This window comes from Solea senegalensis, linkage group LG17, assembly GCF_019176455.1.
Source record: "Solea senegalensis isolate Sse05_10M linkage group LG17, IFAPA_SoseM_1, whole genome shotgun sequence".
NCBI lineage: Eukaryota > Metazoa > Chordata > Actinopteri > Pleuronectiformes > Soleidae > Solea > Solea senegalensis.
This window is the reverse complement of record NC_058037.1, coordinates 18,483,985-18,504,121: the sequence shown is the minus strand read 5'-3', so window position 1 is coordinate 18,504,121 and position 20,137 is coordinate 18,483,985. Positions and strand designations below refer to the sequence as shown.

General features: G+C 44.4%; 1 protein-coding gene across 2 annotated transcripts; it reads right to left on the bottom strand.

Moving 5' to 3' along the window:
• Positions 1-827: 827 nt before the first annotated feature.
• LOC122784204 (serine/threonine-protein kinase D3-like) lies at positions 828-19,895 on the bottom strand. 2 transcript variants are annotated; one of them, XM_044049360.1, is made up of 18 exons: positions 19,580-19,895; positions 17,531-18,082; positions 11,812-11,950; positions 9,237-9,368; positions 8,889-9,046; positions 8,041-8,233; positions 7,729-7,806; positions 6,955-7,156; positions 6,751-6,874; positions 6,576-6,653; positions 5,360-5,636; positions 3,625-3,677; positions 3,467-3,539; positions 3,283-3,389; positions 3,044-3,205; positions 2,206-2,572; positions 1,594-1,679; positions 828-1,232 (listed from the first exon to the last, which is right to left on the bottom strand). In XM_044049360.1, the coding sequence occupies exons 2-18, from the start codon at positions 17,903-17,905 to the stop codon at positions 1,059-1,061; spliced, it is 2,778 nt and encodes a 925-aa protein (XP_043905295.1). In that variant the 5' UTR covers positions 17,906-18,082; positions 19,580-19,895; the 3' UTR covers positions 828-1,058. The 2 variants fall into 2 exon arrangements, with proteins under 2 accessions (XP_043905295.1, XP_043905296.1); XM_044049361.1 differs by having other exon boundaries at positions 3,625-3,674.
• Positions 19,896-20,137: the final 242 nt, after the last annotated feature.

Below are 20,137 nucleotides of genomic sequence, written 5' to 3'. Positions count from 1 at the left end.
CTTAAAGGGCAAGTTCACATGTTTTTAAGTGTGGTTGAATGAGATACTGACCCAGTCACCACTCACTCTCCCACACCAAAGCCCATAGAGAAAATCAGTGATTTTAGCTGCGGGGACACAGGAGCTGCTGGTCTACTGCTGCCTCGTGTGGTCACTTTGTGTCACTGAGGTCAATCTGAATGAATGAATTGACAAAATCAGACATGTGAACTTAGTGATGGAGGCAGCAGTGGATCAACTCCTGTGTGTGTGTGATGTTAAAATCACTGATTTTCTCTATGGGCTTTGGTGTGGGAGAGTGAGTGGTTTACAAACATCAGGTTCTTGTTGTAAAAGTCTGTCTAACAGTGAGATAAAGACGTGAAACATGTTTTTAAGACATCGTAGACTTGACGTAGATTTGATTAGGTTTTCCAACAGGAAACTGAAGTTTGTAAACCACTCACTCTCCCACACCAAACCCCATAGAGAAAATCAGTGATTTGCAAAGTTCAAACATCTTATTTTGTAACATTCGGCATTTAAAATCCTTCATTCTGATTTAATTTAGTGACACAAAGTGACCACACGAGGCAGCAGTCGACCAGCAGCTCCTGTGTCCCCGTGAGCTAAAATCACTGATTTTCTCTATAGGCTTTGGTGTGGGAGAGTGAGTGGTTTACAAACTTCAGTTTCCTGTCTCACAGTGAGATAAAGACGTTCACACGTTCCTCAGGCTGGTTTGTGTCACATGACACACTTCAAAACAACGTTTTTGTTTCTTCAGGTTTAAACTAAAACACGTGACAACACCCGTCTCGTCCTCTCTGCACGGATTAACAAGAAAGTCTGGGTTTATTTCAGTCTCTCGCGTCTCAGTTTTTGACAGAGACTGAACATTTATTTACTCACATTTCACTTCACAGTTGTAGAAGAACTCAAAAAACAAAATGGACCTGATTTCCTTACGACAGTTTCCCGCCCGGAGCTCACTGACCACGGCGCTGTGGTTACCACACCGTCTCCACGGCAACAGTTGACAACAGGCCTCTGTCCTCGGACTCTGCCGCTTGTGGCCACTAGGGGTCCTCGTCCATGTCGTCCAGGTTCGGGGACATGATGAAGTGTCTGGGGCAGTAGAGGCCGCGCTCGTCGGCGTGCTCCTCCCAGCGGGCGTCGTCGCTCTCGTGGGTGATGTAGCGCTCGCCTCGCCGCGTCTCAAACTCGCGCAGGTCCAGCCAGGTCTGATAGTCCTGCAGGGGGGGAGGGGGGGGCGGAGTCACGACAAGGTAACCATTAGCGAAAAACAACCTGTACATAAAGATGTTTTCCTGACACTTTTCAGTCCTCGGGATTTTCCTCTGAATGACCTGAAACTAGTGATTAAGACGATTAACACCGCCCCCAAGTGGCCATTCAACAAACTACTACTGCGTATTCTTTGACAAGTTCACAGACGTGACGCTGAAGTTTACAGTGAGAATGAATCTCGTTTCCTTCAGTTACAAACGGATTTGACGCTACATCGGCGTAGTATCGCGAGATTGAGGAACATGGACACTTTGGGGAGGGAGGGGGCGTGGCCGCTTGTTTGCGACGTGACGTTTCCGTTACCTGTAGCCAGGGATGACTCAGCGATTTGTCCACGCTGTAGCGCTTCCTCATCTTCACCTGCAGCAGGTTGTTGATCAGATCTGTGGCTGTAAACACACAAACGACAGTCAAGTTTGTAAACCACTCACTCTCCCACACCAAAGCCCACAGAGAAAATCAGTGATTTTAACATCACACACACACACACACACACACACAGGAGTTGTTGATCCACTGCTGCCTCCATCACTAAGTTCAAATGTCTGATTTTGTCAATTCGGCTTTTGAAAGTCTTTGTTTGGATTGACGTCAGTGACACAAAGTGACCACACGAGGCAGCAGAGGACCAGCAGCTCCTGTGTCCCCGCCCGCTAAAATCACTGATTTTCTCTATGGACTTTGGTGTGGGAGAGTGAGTGGTTTACAGTGATATAAAGACGTGAACGTGTTCTTAAGACATCGTGGACTTCATGGGATCTTGCTCAGGGGCATCACAGCCCTTGCCTTGTTGGAATTCAAACTGGCAACCCTTCAATAAAAAGCCAAAATCCCTCTCTAACTGACGTCGTCAGAACTTTATACAACCACACTTTCAGCAGAAGATCTCGGTCCTTCATGGCCGCTATGTCTCACCCTGCTCCGAGATCTCCTTCCACGGGTTTGGCGGGTACATGAAGGCGGCGTTCTGGATCTGGTCGTTGATGTCCTCGTCCTCGTTGAAGGGGAACGTCCCGCTCAGACTGACGTAGATGATGACGCCCACCGACCACATGTCCAGCGAGCGGTTGTAGCCCTTGCTGCGGAGAACCTCCGGCGCCAGGTACGCCGGCGTGCCGACCACCGAGCGGCGGAAAGACTTCTCCCCGATGATCCGAGCGAAGCCGAAGTCGCAGAGTTTCACCTGAGGGAACGGTTCCGCCGAGGCCAGCAGGACGTTCTCGGGCTTCAGGTCGCAGTGGACGATGTTCTTGAAGTGAAGATGTCGGAGAGCGACGAGGATCTGCAGAAGAACTCCCATCATCAACACGACATGGAAACCACAAACATCGCGATTATCTTGACCAAAATAATAGAAAACAGGTAGAAATTCGCCATAACGTGGAGAGCCGTGTAGAGTACAGATCGGTGCGTTTTTTTTTTTATGTCGGTACGACAAACGCGCTCGGACGAGTTCGCTCATTCACGAAGGTGCAAATCTCCAAAATGGACGGCAAAATTCCAAATAACCCACTTCCTGTTGAGTTGAGGCCGCGGTTACGGTCGACTTTTTTGTCCGTCTTGGTCGAGAACATCGTCACGCCAAGTTTCGGGAAATTCTGTGGAACTCAATTTGGCCTCTGTTTTCACCGCAGGGGGCGCCGTAGAGCCCTCCAGTAGCGAACTACGCCAACATCGCATTTTTCGCCAGAGGGAACGACTTGACGTAGAAGACGTCGACGTCGGAGAGGCGGAGCCGGTGGGCGTGGCTCACCTGCGTGACCAGGAACTTGGTGAGGCGCTCGGGTAGACGGCTCCGCTCGCTCGACAGAATCATCTCCAACATGTCGCCGTGCAGCTTCTCCATGACGACAAACACCTGCTCCGGCGTCTCGAACATGCACTCCAGGTTCACGATGCCGGGGTGATGCAGGTTCTGACGGGGAGAAGAACACACGTGTGCTTTCCTGCCGTCGCCAGGTGGGGGCGCTGTGTGTGTGTGTGCGTGGTTACCTGCAGGATGGCCACCTCGTTCCTCAGCTGACTCTCCTGTTTGGTGGGGAACCTCATCTTGTCGATGATCTTGATGGCGACGTCTCTGCCGCTCTTCCTGTGTTTCCCTGCAGAGGACGACGACGACGGCGCTTGTTTTTACAGTTTCCTTCAGTTTAACATCGTTACTGTGCGAGAGCCTCACCTCCGTACACGATCCCAAACTGTCCCGAGCCGAGAACCTCGTCAGCGAAGATCTGATAGACTGAGCTGATGTCCTGAACGACACAGAGACTTAGACGCCTTTAAATGTTCACATACCAAAATAAAAGCTGTGAATAAAAAGTTCAAACCGTGACTCACCACGTTCTCTTGGATCTGGGAGTTGGACACTGATATGCTCATGGAAATTTCTTCTGAGGAGAGAAAACAAAACGCATGTAAAAACTTGTGTGTGTGTGTGTGTGCTTTTATTTTCTTAACCTTCTGGAATCATTAAAACCTCATTTCCTGTTTCTTTGTTGGACGACGAGCGAGTCGATGGATTTCCAGCCGAGATAACAACGTGACGTGAGGAAACCACACGCTGTTACCAACTATTTCACCAAAATAAAAGCCTCCGTTTCCTGTCTGTGTGTGTGTGTGACACAGCTGCGTTAATTCACTCTGACGTTAAAAAAAGAAAACCGAGGGCAGTCGTGTGTGAGCAGGAAATCCTGACGAGCTGATATTGATTTCCGATGAGATCCGGGGCGGCGGCTTTGATCGGGTCATCGCTCTGTAATCAATACCTACAGTCTGCTGCAGGGGGCGGCCTTCTCATATTGAGGTCACGGGTTAGGTCATCGTCCAGAGAGCGTTTACATAATTTTATTGACACGAGGCAGTGACGGTGTGGGACAACATGTGAGAGCTTTTATTTTGTCATTCTGTTGCTTTATAAATAAAGTTGGGTCGAATTTAAACCCATTTAAATCTTAAAAAGTTATCTATCAGATATCATTATGATGCGTTCTTTCACAATAAAAGCCCATAACATCGTCTCTGGAGGACTTTTATTGTGAAAAATCGCGGTAGGTTTTTTTGGTTTATTTTCAGATTTAACTGAGCATAGAGATTTATTTTTGAATTATTGATCAATATGGACTGTGAATGTGTATAAGTGCAGTAAATGACACATAAATCAGTTAAACTGATGATTGTGTTGTTGTTGCATCCTTGTTTGTGTTGTTTCTTCTCATCATTGTTTGAGTCTCGTCACCTCGTCCGCTCGGTTACATCATCGTCCATTAACTTATTGACACGCCGTCTATTTTTGGAGGGAAAGTGCAGCTTGACATTAATCACTGAGCAGGTGGAACATTTATTATTTTAATGCCACCGTTTTAGTCGTTTAGTGACAAAAAAAAAAATCTCCTTTTAGTGGTGAAACTTAAAAAAACACATTAACCTGAGGTGAAGCCGAAAATCCTCTGAAATCCCTGTGTGAGCGTGTGTGTGTGTGTGTGTATGAGGACTAAACTGTGAGCGCCCCCTGCTGCTGACAACCAGCCTGAAAACAGACTTTACCAACAGGAAACTGAAGTTTGTAAACCACTCACTCTCCCACACCAAACCCCATGGAGAAAATCAGTGATTTTAGCTGGCGGGGACACAGGAGCTGCTGGTCTACTGCTGCCTCGTGTGGTCACTTTGTGTCACTGACATAAATCCAAATGCAGGATTTTTAATGCCGAATTTTACAAAATAAGACATTTGAACCTAGTGATGGAGGCAGCAGTGGATCAACAACTCCTGTGTGTGTGATGTTAAAATCACTGATTTTCTCTATGGACTTTGGTGTGGGAGAGTGAGTGGTTTACAAAGTCTGTCTCACAGTGAGATAAAGACGTGAACGTGTTCTTAAAGACGTCGTAGACTCAAACTGACGTAGACTCTGATCGCCCAGTGTCCAAGAAGTAGTGACCTCTAATGGTGAGTCTGCAGATTGCAACAAATGGATGTCAGGAAACTAAGGTGAGACATGTTTTTACTCACAGTGGAGTCTGGTCCTGAACTATCCCTTTAAAGGCTCAGTGTGTGTGTGTGTGTTACTCACTGTGGTCCTTGCCTGGTCCGGTGCCCACACTGGCCTTTGGCGTCACGGGCATCAGCGCCTGTCGGATCGCCTTCTCCCAGCTCTGTCCCACGTCCCGCCCCACCCCGGACGCGGCCAGAACGGGGTTGTGGTGCAGTCCGACGCCACCGCCGTCCTCACCGCCGTAGTACACCACACTCGCCGTGGTCACCTCGAAACAGTGCGGTCTGCTGCCCTGCGGCAGGCGGCCGAAGTCCTGCGCCGGCTCCACCTGCAGGATCTCGGAGAGCGGGATCTCCTGGCGTGTGACGGGGACACGGGAGACAGGAAGTGAGACGTAAGGGGGGGAGGGGTTTGCGCAGGTTTTTTAATCTGCTGGAGTGTGAGACGCTCTGTGAGTCTCGCTGTTTCAACTCTGACCCCTGCCGGATCAAACGTGTGAAGGAGACGTTTGAAGTTCTGCCGAATCCGTGAACGTCTCGTGTTTTGCCAAGTTCGTGCCACTGGCCCCGCCCTCCCGTCGCCCTGTGATTAAAAGGCCGGGACGTACGCGAGGTGGCGGCGAGCCACAGATCCCTCAGACCTCACCTTCAAAGGCCGGTTCCTGCTGGTCTTTGTGATGAAGGTCAGCAGGTCACCAGATGAAAGTGGGAGGAGGAAAGTGATGGAGCTGCACAGACCGACTGCGACCCGTCACATCCGTCACAATCGCCTCACACACACCCAGAGGATTATTCTTCATTCTTCTTAAAAACTCATTTCAACCTGAGCCAAAGCTCTTCTGCCACTTTATCTCACTATTAGACGAACTCTTCAAACAGGAAACTTCAGTTAAGGTCACTTTTCCCAAACACTCACTCTCCCACACCAAAGCCCATAGAGAAAATCAGTGATTTTAACATCACAGCACACACTGCTGCCTCCATCCCTGAGTTCAAACGTCTTATTTTGTCAATTCGCCTTTTGAAATCCTTTGTTCCGGTTGACCTCAGTGACACAAAGTGACCACACGAGGCAGCAGAAGACCAGCAGGTCCTGTGTCCCTGTGAGCTAAAACCACTGATTTCTCTATGGGCTTTGGTGAGAGCAAAATAACTCGGCTCAGACTCTGGTGGGAAACCAGAGTGAATAATGCAGTTGTAAACAAACAGTGATGGACAGAGTCTGAAACTCGACTCCTCCGTGTGAAACCGGAGCTGCTGCTGCTGCTGCTGCTGCTGCTGCTGCTGCTGATTACCTTGTAAAACTTGGCTCCACTTTCATTCTGAAACAGAGTCAGACTCTTGGTGTCCAGTCTCCAGTAATGTCTCTTCCTCTGCAAAGACACAAGGACACACATCACATCGTCAGGGAGACGAATGGACGTGTGTGTGTGTGTGTGTGTGTGCGTGTGTGTGTGCGCATGCATTCACCAGGTTGTCGTGGCTGGTGTAGTGCACCATCCATCCCTCCTTCACCACCGTGGAGCTTTTCCTCTTGGTGTGTTTGATGGACTGAACCACTCTCATCAGAGGGATGTTGGTACTGGTGGACGGGCTGCGGGGCGAACCAATAAAACACACTCTCAGAAGGAGCTGCGTTTATTTATTTAAAACACCAGAGGACGCTGACGTCACCTGACAGCCCGCAGCGTCTCGTCATCTCTCTCGCCGTCCGCACACGGACCCTCGATGAAGAAGAGCTTGTCCTCGGGCGTGGACGACTCGTCCTGCTCGTCCATGCTCTGACCTCCATCACTGCTGACGTCACATGTGTCACACGTGTCACACGTGTCCACCTCCATCGTCGCCTCAGAGTCCAGACTGGGACTGGCCGGCTCTGGACAGAGATAGACAGATGGACAGTAAAAAACTTTATTAAACTGTGGGAAGACAGTAAAAACAAAGTAAAGTAAAGTAAAGTAAAGTAAAGTATGGTAAGGTAAGGTAAGGTAAGGTAAGGTAAAGTAAAGTAAAGTAAAGTAAAGTAAAGAGAAGTGAAGTCAGTCAAGTCAAGTAAAGTCAGTAAAGTAAAGTAAGGTAAGGTAAAGTAAAGTAAAGAGAAGTGAAGTCAGTAAAGTCAAGTAAAGTAAAGTAAAGTAAAATGAAGTCAGCAGAGTAAAATGAAGAAAACTAATCTAAGGTAAGGTAAAATTAAGTAAAATAGGTAAAGTAAAGTATGTAAACTAAAGTTAAGTAAAATGAAGAAAGGTAAAGTGAGGTAAAATAAATTGTAAATTCAGGTCAGCAAAGTAAGATAAAGTAAAGTAAAAGGAAGAAAGCTAATATAAGGTAAGGTAAAAGTGTAAAGTAAAGTAGTTGGATTAGATTACAAATGGTTCAGTCCTCGTGGAAAAGTGTCATGAATGATAAAGTGAGACTTTTTAAAGTTAAATATAAATGACGACTCACCCCCATTAAAGTCCACCTCGCCGAGGCAGTCGCGAGGAACTTTGGCCGCACATCTCTTATGACAGTTAAATTTACAATCTGAGGAAGCACAAACAAACGTATTCAAACATATTTCATCACGTCGTCTGCATACAGAATGATATTTTACTGCCTTTTCTGGTTTTAACATTATAACAGTGAACATAGTGAATTTCTCATGGTCAAACCGAACAGGGAACCCGAAGGCATCATTGTACTTCAGATAATAATAATAATAATAATAATGATAATAATGATAGAATAATTCTTTTCAGATTTTTGGATCATTGTCACCTTTGCACTGCATCCCCTGTCGGAAAAGTCCTTTCAGCAGACGTTTGCAGAACTGACAGATGGTGGGACGAGTGTACGTGTGGACGGAGAAGGTGTGGGGGACTTTGACTCGTCCCAGCACCATCTTCTCCATCCAGATGGGACGTCCACTGAGCAGGGAGTTGCGCTTCACAGCACCCAGCAGGGGGCGCAGCTGGTGGAACAGACGGGGAAAACAATTTGTGAATGAGTCACATCTGCTTTTCTTTTCAACATCTGCATTTTTTTAAATTTCCTTCTTATATGCACACAAATATATTGTTTCACTTCTATTTCTTTTCATTTCTAACACAACGTTTGTGTATCAGATGATATAAGAACCAGTGTTTTTAAAAAACTAACATAACTTATATGACACATTTTAAAGTTTTAAAGCAAAAAAAACCTGTAAGGTTTATGTTTGTAAAAAGGCAAATTTTGTCATGTGACATATGTTTACTTAAAATGAGTCTCCCTTAACTTAGTTAAGCCGAGTATTTTACTTGTGCAAAACTTGCTGGGCAGGATTATTGATTCACTTAACTAAACAAAACAAACAATAACTAATATAAACAATAGTATGACGACTGTGACCTTAGTCTGACTACTACCTTAGTCCGACTACTACCTTAGTCCGACTACTACCTTAACCTGACTACTACCTTAGTCCGACTATGACCTTAGTCTGACTACTACCTTAGTCCGACTACTACCTTAGTCTGAATGTGACCTTAGTCTGACTATGACCTTAATCCGACTATGACCTTAGTCTGACTACATATACACACACGACAGCTACAGGAAGAAAAGAGCTAAGTTCTCAAACCCACCTCCTCCTGTGGTACCGGGCTGAACTCAGTAGAAGGAGGACGATTGACGGACAGGACGGCGCCCGAAAGGGACACGTTGGACAGCCTCCTCTTCTTAACGCCGCTGCAGTTGTTGGGGATCTTAAACGCACATCGTTTGTGGTAGTTCAGTCCACATCCTGCGGAGCCAACAGCAATATTATACCATACATATATATATATACATGTGTACATGTGTACATACATTTCAAAGTTCTGAGGCACATTTTTGGATAGAATGCGTCAAACACAAGAGTTTGCAGTTGTTTCTAAACTGAAGTTTGAAAACCATTCACTCTCCTATTTGACCTAAAACCTGGCTGTTGTTACCTTCACACTTGAGGCCTTGTCGGACGAGTCCCCACAGCATCTCCCCACAGTCATCGCAGAACGCTGGGGCCTTGTACGAGTGAACGTACAGCGTGTGAGGTCGGATCTGGAAGTCTTCAGCTGTGGCCAGAGCTGAAAGAACAACAACAATAATAATAATAATAGTAATAACCCATCATCCAAACTCCCTTTTATTGCAAATTATATTGCTCCTGATCTAGTTAAAAAAATGAAAAAATAAATAAAAATTTCAAGTCAAAGTCTTTAATACTGATACCTTACACAATCAGGGACATTGAGATTAAATTAGAGAAAGAAAAAGACAATCCATGTGTTTTTTGCACCAAGAAAAGTCTCAACTTTTAAAGTCTATGTCAGTTTAAGTCTACGATGTCTTTAAGAACATTTTCTCTGCTTTATCTCACTGTGAGACAGACTTTACCAACGGGAGACTGAAGTTTATAAAACGCTCACTGTCTTATTTTGTAAAATTCGGCTTTTAAAATTCATTTAGATTGACCTCAGTGACACAAAGTGGCCACACGAGGCAGCAGTAGACCAGCAGTTCCTGTGTCCCTGCGAGCTAAAATCACTGGTTTTCTCCATGGGCTTTGGTGTGAGAGAGTGAGTGGTTAGATAGATTTTACTCTGTTTCTTGTGTCTCTGCTACATCCACACTTCACAATACATGCCATGGTTGTCAGCATCCTCCTCCTCTAGCTCTGTGGTAACAGAAGCAGCATGAACAGCGACGGTAATAAAGACATAAAGCAGCACAGGTTTGCTGCAGCAGCAGCAGCAGCAGCAGGAGGAGGAGGAAGTGGTCGCGGGATTGAACCTGTTGCGGTTTGTTTTCCTCCTGCAGTGTAACATAAACCTGCTGCTCGGCGTCTGAGTGCCGAGCTGTTGAATGGTGTCAGTTTTAAGGTTTTACAGCCAGACCTGTCAACAGCACTCAGGAAATGACAATCCTATAACACAATATTATAGTGAGAGTGGCGCGTAGAGTGATCCAGGGAGACGCTGCGGTGAAGGGAACTAGATCTGAGTCTCACACCCACTGTCTCCTCAGAGCTGGATTAACATGACGGAGATGAAACTGAGATAAAAACAAATAAAATCAAGTTAAACGAGAAGAATGGGAAATCTAAATGAACGCCGTTTTCCTGATACTCTGAATACGACAAATAAAACTGTGATGTTTCACATGAGATTTTCATAAATCAAAATCCTATTTAGATTCATAAAATCCTCAGAAACGTCTTTTAATTCATCAGGTTATGAAGTTTTTAAGGCTTGAGTTGAATGATCACCATCACACAGTGAACGTACCACACACACAAACGCTGACGTTTCTCCCGTCACATGTTCTGATTGTGTTTACCCACAATGCCCTGCGTAGTAGGCTGCTTCCTGCACTTGCTTGGCTTGAAGTGAGCTGAGTCCAACGTTTTCAGGCGGACCAGAGTTCACTTTTTTGATGAGCATCAGAGTTCAGTTGTGCGTTCACAACCTCCCCAAACCAACCAGACTTTCAGAGCGAAAGGAATAGGATTTGATGAAGAAGGAGCTGGTGTGAATGCAGCCTTAGTCTGACTATGAGCTTAGTCTGACTACAAGCTTAGTCTGACTGCGATCTTAGTCTGACTGCGACCCTAGTCTGACTACAATCTTAGAACGACTAGGACCTTAGTTTGACTACAACCTTAGTCTGACCTATGAGTTTAGTCTGACTACAACCTTAGTCTGACTACAAACTTAGTCTGACTGCGACCCTAGTCTGACTATGACCTTAGTCTGACTACGGCCTTAGTCTGACTATGACCTTAGTCTGACTACAATCTTTGACTACAATCTTAGACTGACTACGGCCTTAGTCTGACTATGACCTTAGTCTGACTACAATCTTTGACTACAATCTTAGACTGACTACGGCCTTAGTCTGACTACGACCTTAGTGTGACTATGACCTTAGTCTGACTACAGCCTTAGTCTGACTACGACCAGTGTGACTATGACCTGGTCTGACTACGTTAGTCTGACTACGGCATTAGTGTGACTTCCCTTAGTCTTGCAACCTTAGTCTGACTACAAACTTAGTCTGACTGCGACCTAGTCTGACTATGACCTTAGTCTGAACCTTAGTCTGACCTACAAGCTTGAGTCTGACCCTAGTCTGACTGACCTTAGTCTGACTACGGCCTTAGTCTGACTACGACCTTAGGGTGACTACAACCTTAGTCTGACTACGACCTTAGTGTGACTACAACCCTAGTCTGACTATGGCCTTAGTCTGACTACAGCCTTAGTCTGACTACGGCCTTAGTCTGACTATGACCTTAGTCTGACTACAATCTTAGACTGACTACGGCATTAGTCTGACTACAACCTTAGTCTGACTACGGCCTTAGTCTGACTAAGGCATTAGTGTGACTACGACCTTAGTCTGACTACGACCTTAGTCTGACTACAATCTTAGACTGACTACGACCTTAGTCTGACTACGGCCTTAGTCTGACTACGACCTTAGCTCCATTAAACTGACTTTAAACAGTGAAAGTTGCTGCTTTCTTACCAGACAAAACCACCTCAACCAGGTCGCCCTCATGGATCTCCTCTGCCGACGTCAGCCGCTGCAGGATGTTGTCTGAGTTCAGGTCGTGCCGGAAGAGCAGGATCTTGTCGTACATCCCAAAGAATCCGCATTCAGGAAACTGAGGTAGAGGAGGACAAGGAAGAAGAGGAGGTCAGGGTTTGGTTATTTGGAAATTTCATGCAGTGAAAGCAACAAGCAAACATCTAGTTTTTCACTCAGTTTGAATCATTTAAACAACATTTTTGCTTTTAAATGTCTGGCTGTCAATCAAAATAAATCCCACTTTTTTAAATATCTTCTTAATGTACGTTTAAGAGATATTAAGTTCCACACAAGATCACCATCCTGCGTGTTTTCTTGTATTTGTTTCCTGTGTAGGACAAGGCTTTTATTGTGAAATGTTTACAGAATCAGAATTAGTAGAAAAAGTAAAAAAACATTTGTTCTGTGTGTGTGGTGTGTGTGTGTGTGTGTGAGATGCTTGTGCAGGTGGAGCAGCTTCCTGCCTCGAGCTGCAGGATGTTAGCAGCAGCAGCAGCAGCAGCAGGAAACACAGCCACAGGTGACGAGGCAGGAGACAGACACACACACACACACACACACTCATGAATATTGGCTGAGCTCCTGTCACTGACACCGTGCACTCGTGAATCATGTGACTTCACACCAGCATCAAACAAACGACACAAACTGATTTCTCTGGACAGGAAACAAACTCAAGCACGTGGACACAGATGAGGGGACAGTGTCTCTGACTGACTTTTGTTTGTTATGTTTGTGGTTATTGTGTGTCTTTTATATGATTGTGTTTTTATGTATATGATGAGTTTGTGTCACTGCTGCTGTTACTGCTGTAACTGCTGCTGTTACTGCTGTAACTGCTGCTGTTACTGCTGTAACTGCTGCTGTAACTGCTGCTGTTACTGCTGCTGTAACTGCTGTTGTTACTGCTGCTGTAACTGCTGTAACTGCTGTAACTGCTGCAACTGCTGCTGTAACTGCTGTAACTGCTGCAACTGCTGCTGTTACTGCTGTAACCAGCCGCCTGCTGTAACTGCTGCTGTTATTGCTGCTGTAACTGCTGCTGTTATTGCTGCTGTTACTGCTGCTGCTAACTGCTGTAAATGCTGCCGTTACTGCTGCTGTAACTGCTGTAAATGCTGCAACTGCTAATTACTGCTGTAACTGCTGTAACTAGTGTAACTGCTGTTACTGCTGTAACTGCTGCTGTTACTTCTGTTGTTACTGCTGCTGTTACTGCTGCTGTTACTGCTGTAAATGCGCTGTTACTGCTGCTGGCTGCTGTAACTGCTGTAACTGCTGCTGCTGCTGTAACTGCTGTAACTGCTGTAACTAGTGTAACTGCTGTTACCTGTAACGCTGCGCTGTTGTTACTGCTGCTGTTACTGCTGCTGTTACTGCTGCTGTAACTGCTGTAAATGCTGCTGTTACTGCTGCTGCAACGGCTGCTGCTGTTATTGCTACTGTTACTGCTGCTGTAACTGCTGCATAACTGCTGTTACTGCTGTAACTGCTGCCGCTGCCGTTACTGCTGCTTCGTACCTGCTGCTGTTACTGCTGCTGTTATTGCTGCTGCTGTCGTTACTGCTGCTGTAACTGCTGCTGTAACTCCTGCTGCTGTTACTGCTGCTGTAACTGCTGCTGTTACTGCTGCTGTAACTGCTGCTGTTACTGCTGCTGATGACCGGCACAAACCTCCTCTGAGGTGAACACACACACAGTTCAGTTAATGGACTGAACTGTGTGTGTGTTTAGTCCACACTGATCCTCACATTTATGGTTAATCCTCCATTAACCAGGATTAACACACACACACACAGACACACACACGAACACAAACACAGACACGCACGCACACATACAGACACACACACACATAAACAGACCCACACACATACAGACACACACACACACACATAAACAGACCCACACACATACACACACATAGACCCACACACACACACACATAGACACACACACACATACACACACACACACACATATACAGACACACACACATACACACACACACACACACATTCAGACACACACAGATTTCTGACGACCTCACTCCTGTCGTTAGTGTCGCTGAGGGCAAAAACACCTCCAGGGCCGGCTGTAACCTTTGACCTCAGGGGTGAGAGTTCTCATGCTGGGATGTGATGTTGTGGGTGGAGTCCTGGTGGTAGTGGGAGGAGTTAATACCACGTGTTGGTGAAGAGCAGTAACCCAGGACACGTTAAACATCACCGACACAGTCTGTACATGATGTATATGTTTGCATGTGTGCGTAATCCCATCATCCAGATTATATAATCTTAATCCAGTGTGGAGAGCATGTGTATAAAGCCACAATTACCTACTGTTCTTTAGTGACCTTCCACCTGGCGGGATTTCATCTTCAGTTATTTTGAATAAAACGCAGATAACGATCACCATCACTTCATCTGTTCATTGTTTTTGAGGGAGTGAGTTAGTTTTAGTTAGTTAGTTAGTTAGTTAGTTAGTTAGTTAGTGAGCCTGGAGCGACGAGCTGATGGGAAATATTGAGGCTAAACTGACTGAGCTCCTGTTTTCCCCCTGCATCCGCTCACACACTGAGCTGCTGTCGCTCAGGAAACAACAGGATGAAGCAGCAGCAGCAGCAGCAACAGCAGCAGCAGCAGTAACAGCAGCAGCAGTAACAGCAGCAGTAACAGCAGTAGCAGCAGCAGCAGCAGTAACAGCAGCAGTAACAGCAGTAACAGCAGCAGCAGTAACAGCAGCAGCAGTAACAGCAGGAGCAGCTGTGAGACGTTCAGGGTCAGAGGTCACCTTCTATTTTAATCCCATGATTGCGACAAATGGAGTTGGGAAAGTTAAGCCGAGTGTTTTTTTGACGTTAATGTTTTTTAAAATCTCATGACTTCACTTTTCACTTTCTGAATTTGAACGAATGATTTTTCACTTTACAAAACAACACGAGCTTCATCTGTTCTGTCGTTCAAATGAAGGGAAAGAAGGTGAACAGACAAACTGTGTGTCCTTGTATCTGCACCACACAACACAACACAACACAACACAACTGATTCATGCTCCAACATCACAAGACACGGAGTCACTGAGCTGTGTGAGTGGATGAAGTGACCATTAAAACACAAATCTGTCTCCTTCTCTTTCTTCTCCTCCTCGACCACCACCTGGCCTTGGTCACCGTGGAAACCAGCTGAGCGGAGGACGCAGGTACACGCGCGTCGTCTCCGCGGCAACAAGAAACTCTCTGGTGTAAAAGGACTGACGTTCAGTTATCGCTGTTTCATCAGAGAGAAAATCAGTGATTTTAGCATCACACACACAGGAGCTGCTGGTCCTCTGCTGCCTCGTGTGGTCACTTTGTGTCACTGAGCCGTGGATCAACAGCTCCTGTGTGTGTGTGATGTTAAAATCACTGCTTTTCTCTGTGGGCTTTGGTGCGGGAGAGTGAGTGCTTTACAAACTTTAGTTTCTGGTCAGAAAAAGTTAAGATAAGGTGAAAACATATTCACCTTATCTCAGTAGACGTACTTCATCTTAAATGAATCACTGGTTCTGGTGGATTCATACTCGCACACATAAAAACCCTGAACTCCACCTTTAAACAATTACACTTCCTCATTTTTGGAAACGGATGGATGAAAACCTGAGATATAAGTGTGTGTTTGTGTGTGTGTGTGTAAATACACTGTGATGTCATGATGATCATGTGACCTGACGCGCTGAGGAACTACACACACACACACACACACACACACACACACACACACACACACACACGCAGCTGCTAAAGAGGAAACACAGAGCGCTGAGTCAGCGTCAGCGACCAGGAAACCAGCGTCTCCTTTTCCTGACACAGACACAGGAGCATCATGGGAGTTTATGGGGAATAATCATATACTTTCAATATCATCAACATATATCACAATATAAATGTTTAGAGTCTTTCTCTTGACATATGAAATAAGCTGCACACAGGTCGTTTCTTCTTCCCTTAACAACCTTGTTTTCCCTTAATGTCCATGGGTTTTTTTTCTTAACATCTATGCTTTTCCCTTCATTTCCAAGTTTCTCCCTCAACTCACATGATTTTCCCTTAGTGTCCTTTTCCCCCCTTAACTTCCATGTTTTTTATGAATGTATTTTTTTCCCTTCACAGCCAAGCTTTTCCCTTACAGTCAATGTTTTTCCCTTAACATGTCCAGTTTTCCCTTAGTGTCAATGTTTTTCCCTTAACATGTCCAGTTTTCCCTTAATGTCAATGTTTTTCCCTTAACATCCACACTTTTCCCTTAACATCAATGTTTTTCCTTAACATTCACACTTTTCCCTTAACGTATGTTTTCCATTAAAATCCATGCTTTTCCCTTAACGTCCATGTTTTCCATTAAAATTCATGCTTTTCACTTAACGTCCATGTTTAGAATAGAATAGAATATATATATATACATATATATATGTATACATATATATATATATATACACATATATATATAGAATATATTTATTAATCCCTTGCGGGAAATTCTTTCGTCACAGCGCTCCAGTGTACAAAGGTAACGAATATTGTAGCAGCAATTTTTTTTTTTAAATTTACAAAGTTAAGAACTATAAGAATAAGTGAGAATAAACCTAAAAATAAAATTGCAGTTAAAAGAATACGAATAAAATAAGAATACATTTACAAACTTAATAAATTTAAAAACTTTTTTTTTTCCCTTAACATCCATGCTTTTCCCTTAACATTTATGTTTTTCCCTTAACATCTAGGCTGTTCCTTCACGTATAAAACAGTATATATAATAAATCTAATAGATCATAGTTTGTGATCAGTATCACATGATCTTAACACAAATAAGGATTTTTACGTGTGTTACAAACAATGACACTGACTGTAAATATGAATGTCATCATATATATATATATATACATATACTGTATATATATATATATGTATATATGTATGTGTATATATATACACATATATATACACATACATATATATATATACATATATATATATACACACACTGAACATGTATCATTTCCTGTCTCTTATTTCCTTTGTTTTCTATTGGACGTCCTGAAACAAGTTCACTTCCTGTTTCTTTCAATTATTGATTCAAAGTAACGTCCCTGAGTCAAATGGATGGATGAATAAGTGAGAGATCATGGGAGACGTCGCTGTTTTTCTCGTGTCCTAAACACTGGCCTCGTCCTCATGGAGACATAAAACCTGGTCCTAATGAGGCGGAACCTCATCATTTCTGAGCGACTGGTTCAAGTTTACGACTTAGATTTGAATTGTGGTTAAGGTTAGTGATAAGTCTGTGAGTGTACTTGTATTTATGTCTTTGTGGGGACTTCTGTCAACTTTAAAGGGCTTTTTCACAGTTAAGGCCTGATTTTAGGGTTAAGGTAAGGGGTTATAGTCATTTCTGTTCTGTTTTTGTTTCATTTTGCGTTTTGTAAAAACGATGTAAGTAAGTAGGCGGACTCATCTCGTAAACACGGGAAACATGACGTCATTGACGACTTTGTGAGTGTCGGAAGTTTTTTTTAATCGTCTTTATAACGATAAAAAATATGAATCAGAAATATTACTAAAAATTTAAAAAACGTAGGAAATCTGTGGCATAAAAAAGTTAAAAGAAGGAAGGATTACCTTCTGATCCACGACGGAGCAGACGAGCTCCCTGACGGCCGACAGCGAGTGATCTCCTGGGTCAAGGGTCACCGTCTCCCGGGTGAGTCCGATCTGAAGCAGGAAGGAAACGCCGCCGTGGACCGACCCCCGCGAGTGGGTGGGGCTCGGCGCGGTCGGAGCCGTCTGGCTGCCGTTGGACAGGCGGCTGCAGAGGGTGGTGGGCGGGCTGGGCGAGGGCGACGGAGTGGGCGGAGCAAAGTGCTGAGAGAGGGCAGGTAGGGACCGCGGCGAGGCCGGCGAGGCCGGCAGTGGCGGCGGGCTGTTGTCGGCCGACATTGACTGCGATCTGTGACGTGATCCGGGCGGGAAGAGGGTATCGTGGGTAAAAGACATCCAGACGAAGGAAAAGTAAACGATGTCCGACTCTTTGATCGTCAGCCGATCGTCTCCTGACGCCTCCTGTGTCGCAACTTCTCCACGTTTAAATCCTGCGGGGAAACTTTCTTCTCACTGGCAGCCATCTTGGACGACATTAAAAACAGTTTGTTTTCCTCTCAATCACGTCGTTATCTGTCGAGAACAAAACCAACACGTTAAAGGTTCAAAGTTTTTATTTTTCACCAGGAAGTGACGCAGAGACTCTTTAAGAACACGTTCACGTCTTTATCTCACTGTGAGACAGACGTTTGTAAACCACTCACTCTCCCACACCAAAGCCCATAGAGAAAACCAGTGATTTTAACATCACACACACAGGAGTTGTTGATCCACTGCTGCCTCCATCACTACGTTCAAATGTCTTATTTTGTCAATTCCGCATTTAAAATCCTTCATTTAGATTGACCTCAGTGACACAAAGTGACCACACGAGGCAGCAGAAGACCAGCAGCTCCTGTGTCCCCGCCAGCTAAAATCACTGGTTTTCTCTATGGGGTTTGGTGTGGGAGAGTGAGTGGTTTACAGACTTCATTTTCCTGTCTCACAGTGAGATGAAGACATGAACGTGTTCTTAAAGATATCGTAGACATAAACAGACATAGAGTCGTTTGTTAAGTGGCTGAAATCTGTTTCTGAAATTTTTATCAACTGTTTAATGTTTACACAAACGTGTGATCAATACACGGAGAACAAATGACTATTTTCATTACTGATTAATCAACTGTTTGGTACATTCAATGTCAAAAGAAAGGTGAAAAAATGTCCCAAACCTCTAAACAAAGTCAAGATATTTGGTTTATTTCAACGTAAAAAAAATAAAAATACGTATATATATTTAAGAAGCTGAAATCAGCAAGTAACAAATACAAAACACACAAAAAACACCAAATCCAATCAATCTATTACTGGAATTGATGGTTACAGTGAATTGAGCACTAAAATTTAACTCTTTCAGTCATAAAAAACGTATTAGTTTAGTAACTTTAGTCCATACAGTCGTTTTTACCACTGTTGTCACTGCTGCTGAAGTTCGTCGATGAGTAATCCATAACTAAATTAAACACCAGCTAGTTTGACTGACAACTAATCCATTTTGTTTTGTGTTTTTCGAAATATAAATATTACTTTTTTACATTCTTATATGTGAATATTTAACCAACTCATCAAAAAACAATGATAATATCTTTGATTTGTGGACATAACTGACACTTTTTTAACCATTTACTAACATTTTACTAAGGCAAACAACTAAATCAATCAGGTTTTTTCTTTAAATAATACACATATATTATTTATGTCAGACAAGAGTCATTTTGTTTGTCTGCTCTGAGGTTCCAGTGCACGTTTCCTACAAATAAATGCATAATTAAATCAATAATGCGTGTTAAACTCTTTACATGAACACATTTGTTGAGTTGTGTAACTTTTTGGACTTATTTACACGTTCCTCGTGTGAGTTTGTCAGGAAAAACAAGAGAAAACAGAAAAATATGTGAGATAAATGTTGTAAAACATCTGCATTTTCTCTCTAACATCTGGATTAATGCTCGTTTTTACGTCATAATAGTAAAAAGTTGTTGTTGTTGTCGTGGTGGAGAATGGTGGTGCGTTCACGGCACCGGTACCGACCTCACTCACACAAACCCGGGGCGGGTTTTCCGCTTCCATCTCGGGTCAAAGCAGAAGAAAATGTTCGCTGGGCTCGGATCCGGCGGCGGCGGCTCGGACTGGTCCACGCCGGACTCCTGCTCCCCGCAGTCCCGCTGTTCTCCCGTCAGAGCTCCGCGGCGAGTGAAGTTAAAAACCGGAAAGTGAAAAGTTTTAATTTTCCGCTTCTTTTTTTCCTCCAAACTTCACCGACGAAAAAGAAGCGGCAGCCGAGAAACAGCAGCTTCATGCGGATCTGATTATCAGCGACGGGCGACGCACAGAGGTCTCACTCTGACACACATTTCAGGAACCACAGCCGCAGAAGATGAACTACAACTGAGAGGGAGGAGGGGCAAAAACCGGAAACATTAAAGAGATAGAACAGGGTTTACGTTACATAAGTGAGTCAGAAAAAAATGTGAACATATCTTGAGCTAGCATCGTTAGCTACATGATAGTTTGCTCACACAACAGCATAGCAACATGGATGCACTCTCCCACACCAAACCCCATAGAGAAAATCAGTGATTTTAGCTC